We start from the raw sequence: 5395 nt of genomic DNA, 5'->3' as shown, positions 1-5395 counted from the left end.
CAGGAGTGCAGTGGTGCCATCTCGGCTCACTGCAACCTTCGCTTCTTGGGTTCACCAGTTCTCTGCCTCAGCCTCCTGAGTAGCTGGAACTATAGGCGTGTGCTACCATGCCCGGCTAAGTTTTTTATTTTTAGTAGAGACGGGGCTTTACTGGCCAGGCTGGTCTCAAACTCCTGACCTCGTGATCTGCCTACCTCAGCCTCCCAAAGTGCTGGGATTACAGATGTGAGGCACCCCGCCCAGCCTCAGTTGTTATTAACGATTAGAGAGGATTAGCTTCGTGTATGTTATGTTGTAGAAACAAAGTTACTTTATGGTAAGCTTATATAGTCTCTAAGATTCCATTACACAGAGACTAAAAGCACCCAGAGCAGAAGAGACTGGCGGCTTTGAAGCCGTGTTGCCGTGTGACATTCCACCTTCCTTTGTTCACCTTCTACCTGAATGTGAATGTAATTTTGGCTGTGTCCTATGAACCCCAGGCTTGGAATTTTCAGATTTTGGAGAATTTGCTGTCCTCAAATCCCAACTAATTTTCTTCTCTCCCTTAGGCACTATGTGGTCAGAGGCCCAGAGATGACCCCTTATGAAGGTAAGGATTCTGTCCTCAGGTGGCAGGTTTTATGTTCTGAAACAGCCTTGCCTGTTAAACATCTTTTATTTGCAAACAACAGCCTTTCTACCTTGGATGGATGTGCCTTAGTTACATAGGCTTAGCTGGAACTCACCCCCAGCTGATTCTCTGAGCCCTGGAAGTGTTTGCTGCGCGTGTTGTTGGCTGATGTCTGTCAGTCTGCAGTGGAGGCCTGTAGTGTCAGTGTTCACCAGCCTCCAACACCATAGGGTTAGAGCCGAGAAACCAGACCGGGGTAAACACTGAAGCTGGCCTGTTTGCTGTTTTTTAAGACCTGGTGAATATCATCAAAAGGAAAGAAAGGCATGTTATTCAGTGTGTCTCTGTGCTGGGCGCTCTCAGGGTCTTGCGATCCTCAGAACAGTCTCTGAGCTAAGCGGAAGTCTCCCTGTGTGTTGTGGCATCTGGGGCTTTGGGAGGCTGTAGGACCTGCCCAGCACCCCAGTCCCTCGTGGGCTGCCAAGGCTGACCCAGGTCAATAGCCGCTACCTAGAGTCCCGGGTGTTGTTACAGAGCAGACACTGGAGTGGTCAGCAAGTTTCTAGGGCCTTGAGGGGTGCTGGCACCAGCCTCGGTCTGGGCCAGGTTAGTAGTCGGCGTGCCCATGGACGCCGTCCACCGGCAAGTGCAAGGCAGAGCAGGGCCAGGTTGGCAGCTGCTTGGCTCTCTAGCCGCAGGGCCCTGGCTTCAGAGGGCTGGAGCAGCAGCTCTGTCTGCCTCTGTGGGGCTTTGGGTGAGATTTCACGAGAGAAGGGTGCTGCTGCTAGAGGTTTGCTGACCCCTGCTTTGGACTGCTGGGAGGGTGGTGGGTGGGTAAGAACGAAAAGGGTCAGGCTCTCCTGAAGGCGCTTTGGCTGAGTTATCACAGCCTTACCCAAATAGTCTCCTTTGACCCAGGAGTCCCGGTTCCGGGATAATCCGTACCCAGCGTGCAGGAGCGCATCTAGGGTGGGCGCGCGATCACGGCGCCACTGACGAGGACCAGCACTGGGGACGCCGCAGGCCGAGGCGAGGTGCGGCCTGGGAGCAGGCGTGTTCAAGTGCTGCTGACATATGTCCAGGTGCCTTCAGCTGGTGTGAAGGACGTAACCACAGAACGAGCAGTGGTCTTTGACAAACAAAATTACGCCAGCTCAAACATGTTTTTTTTTTGTTTTGTGGTTTTAGTATTTTTGTATCTTTTTCTTTTTTTTGGGACGGAGTCGCCCAGGCTGGAGTGCAGTGGCACCTTCGTGGCTCACCGCAACCTCTGCCTCCCGGGTTCAGGTGATTCTCCTGTCTCGGCCTTCCGAGTAGCTGGGACTACAGGCGCCCACCACACCCGGCTAATTTTTATATTTTTCGTAGAGATGGGGTTTCACCATGTCGGTCAGGCTGGTCTCTTAACCCCTGACTTTGTGATCTGCCCGCCTTAGCCTCCCAAAGTGCTGGGATTATAGGTGTGAGCCACCAACGCCCGGCCAGTTTTAGTATTTTTGAAACAAATGTTGGATATTTATTAATCTGTAACTGCACCCCACAGCCCCCATCATCACCAGCCCGGGCAGTTGCTGGTGGAGGCTGCTCCCTTGATAGGGCGGGACACAGTCGGGAGAAGAGGGGCAGCCCCTGGGGGTGTGCAGGGGGTGTGGTGATTGCCAGCCCCAACCCTGTCACTTGTCCTTTATCTTGGTCTCCTCCCATCCCTTCAGTGTTTGCCCACAACCTTGGGTGGCTCTGGTGGTCCCGGGTCTCAGGAAAGCCTCCCTTCAGAGACAGAAGGCGTCTTCCTACTGCCCTCCCTTTTCTCTTTCTGTGGCACTGCTGCTCCCGCCCGGCCCTCCCCCTCACTGGGGCTGCCTTCTGCTGTTTGCAGCCCTCCCCTCTGCTCTCCTTCAGCGTCTCCAGGGAACCAGCCCCTCCGAATTGCCACTTGCCAAGGGGCTGTTCTCAGGCCTCAGTTTCTTGGCCTCTGGTATCTGATGCTGCTGCTGATGGCTTCCTTCTCGACTTCGGGATGTTCCGACCCCACTTGCTGCCTTTTTGGCGGCTCCTGTGCAGGGTCCATGTCTCTCTGCCCTGGCGTGCATTAGCTGTGGCCCCTCCACATGCTGGGCTCCGTGGCCGTTCTGCCCCTGGTGCTGCCTGACAGTTCAGAGCTGGCTTCCTACAAACGTTGCTAACTCCCCGAGTTAATCTGTAGGTTTTATACAGTCCTAAAAAATCTCAGCTTTTCTTTTTTTTTTTAATACTACACAAGCTTATTCTAAAATTTACATGTAAAGGCAAAGGACCTAGAATAGCTCAAATAACTCTTCTAAAGAATAAAGTGGAGTCCCTGGTTTCAAGACTTACCCCAGTGATAAGGGTCAGGCAGGGGTAGGGGAGGGACGGGATGGGGCAGAAGAGGCAGCTGGGCCTTCGCCTCAGGCTTTTCAGCAGGTGGTCTGGGATGTGGGGGTGTCCCTGGCCACCATGTTCAAGTCGCCAGGGACCCACTTCAGGACGAAGTGGGCGTTTCCTGATTTTTCACCTGTGCAGATGCCTGGTGCTGTGGATATCTGTGTGTGTGGCTCTGGGTGCATTTGTCTGTGTTTTTTTGGTTGGTGGCAAACAGTGGGATTGCTGTCTGGGGCTTCCTGACAGGTCTGTGCTCAGTGGGGCAGCAGGGTCCCCATCTCCCAGCACCCTCTCCACTCCATGTGACCCTTTCCTGCCGTGTGAATCACACTTGCCTGTCAGTACTGAGCTAAACGTCATCCCAAACTGGCTTTGGCTGTTCTGCTTCCTCTTTAGACACATGCCTGTTTCTTTCACTCATTCTTCCGTTTGGCCTTTCCTGATGATCCCATGTATCCTCTGGGTGCCGTTCCTTGGGGTTCACCTCTCTCTGGCACATGTGGCTTCTCACCAGGGTGGGTTAGTGACATTCACTCATGCCCTCTCTCCACTGTCAGCTCCACCCCTGTTCTGTGCGTCCTCGAGTGCCAGCCTGGGCACAGTGCAGAGAGGATGCTGCAGTGCCCCCATGCTCAGCAGCATGTCCGACGGTGAAGCTGTGTTTCCATCCAGGATCTGTGGGAGGGAGAGCAGCCCCCAGTGATCGAGAGAGACACAAAGGAAAACAGCTTTGATCACCCTCGGGCCCTGGGGTGCCCGGCCCCCTGGGAGGCCACACACATAGGGAGGCCAGGGACAGTGGAGAGATGGGGACCCCCAGGCCGACCCTTTATTGAGTCTAGGGTGTTCTGCACACAGGTTTCCCTCGGGGAGTTGGAGTTTTAAATGGTGGGTTTAAAGCACACGGGCACAAGCCCCGAGTGGCCACGCTGTGATGTGAGGGACTCTGCGGCCTGGCTGCATAGTCCATGTGGGCTTGGGGTCCAGGGGGACACAGGGAGGTGGTCACCAGGGGCAGTTGCGAGGAAGGGGGGGGATGTGAGCTGGAAGGTGTCGGCGAGGGGGTGGGCATGCTTCGGGTCGGAGAAGGTCCAGCCTAGATTCAGAATGGGTGCCGAGGCAGCCGAAGTGTGAGGATTCCCTGCCAGATGTGAAGTGGCTGCAGGGCAGGGGTGCTGCTTCCTGCACAGGCTGGCTCTGGAGCAGAAGAGCTGTGGCCATTTGGGACTCGGGTTTCCTTGAGGCAGGGCTGTGCACAGGGAGCCTGGGGGGAGGACAGGCCCGTGCTCCTCAGACCTGTGGCATGTGCAGGTACACAGGCGGTACACACACACACATCACACATGCACACGTGTCACGCACGCATGCACACGCGACACAAACACGTGTCACGCATGCAGGTGTGTCCAGGGATGGCGCGCGCGCACGTGCACACAGCCGCATGCACGTGAATACATGCACACACCCGTCACGCACGTGGGTGTGGCCGAGAAGTCCTGGCTCACACACTTCTGCTCCGCTGGTTTGGGTTGGCCCAGGCTCTAAATTTCCAACCAACTGCAGGTGCAGCCTGGACAGCCAGGGTGTGGGCTTCAGGTTGGGGCAGGGCTGCCGTGAGGCAGCTTGTGGAGGGTCTGGGAGCAGGGGCGGGGGGGGGGTCACCCAGGGTGAGGGTCTCTAGATTGATTAGATTGATTTGAAGGTGGGGCCAACAGGATTTGTTCATGGGTTGGGTGTGATACCAGGAGGTATCTGCCATTTGGTGGAAGTGGCCAGAATTCTGTCCTGAATGGGGGCGTCTAGGTGCTGTCCTGTGGACGGTCAGGGTAGTGGCCTGGAGTGTGCAGGGGGCCTGTGGGTCCAGGGTGAGGGTGCTGGCTGAGCAGCCATTCCAGGGCTCCTGATGGGAGGCCGTGAAACTAGGGCGACCCCAGGATTATGCCAGGACTGAGAGGAGAGCGCCCTGTGCCTGGGTGGGTGAAGAGGGGCTGGCTGGGGTGGGGAGAGGGGGCAGGAGGGAGGAGCCACACCAGGGTGGGGCTTTGAAGAGGTGGAGCCAGGAGTGGCCCCTGATGAGGCCAGGCCGAGGGGTGGTCAGAAACCAGTGGGGACATGTGGGTGACCCTGAGGTCGACCTTCAGGTCAGGTTAGGTAGAGCAGGGAGAAGGCCCGGTTGGATGGACTTGAGAGCTTGGGAGGGGAGGATGTGGGGACAGCCACAGACAAGGCCCTTCTCCAGGGGTTCAGGTCAGAGCAAGGGGCATTTGGCAGCAATTGGGGGGATGTGGGGTAGGGAGTGGTGTTTTTGAGGTGGGGTAGCAAGTGGTGTTTTTGAGGTGGGGTAGAGAGTGGTGTTTTTGAGGTGGGGTAGAGAGTGGTGTT

At 56.3% G+C, this 5395-nt stretch overlaps 1 protein-coding gene across 4 annotated transcripts in view; it reads left to right on the top strand.

Annotated features, from left to right (window-relative positions):
* The window catches only part of UBE2J2 (ubiquitin conjugating enzyme E2 J2), an 18522-nt gene that overhangs the window by 9760 nt on the left and 3367 nt on the right, over positions 1–5395 (top strand). For all 4 annotated transcript variants that reach the window (XM_017542543.2, XM_017542544.1, XM_017542546.2 and 1 more), the window contains one exon: positions 552–592. In XM_017542543.2, the coding sequence (XP_017398032.1) occupies positions 552–592 (41 nt within the window). The remainder of the gene's footprint in view (positions 1–551; positions 593–5395) is intronic.

Source organism: Cebus imitator, unplaced genomic scaffold, assembly GCF_001604975.1.
Source record: "Cebus imitator isolate Cc_AM_T3 unplaced genomic scaffold, Cebus_imitator-1.0 Scaffold145, whole genome shotgun sequence".
Lineage (NCBI taxonomy): Eukaryota > Metazoa > Chordata > Mammalia > Primates > Cebidae > Cebus > Cebus imitator.
This window is presented reverse-complemented; position numbering and strand designations above follow the sequence as displayed.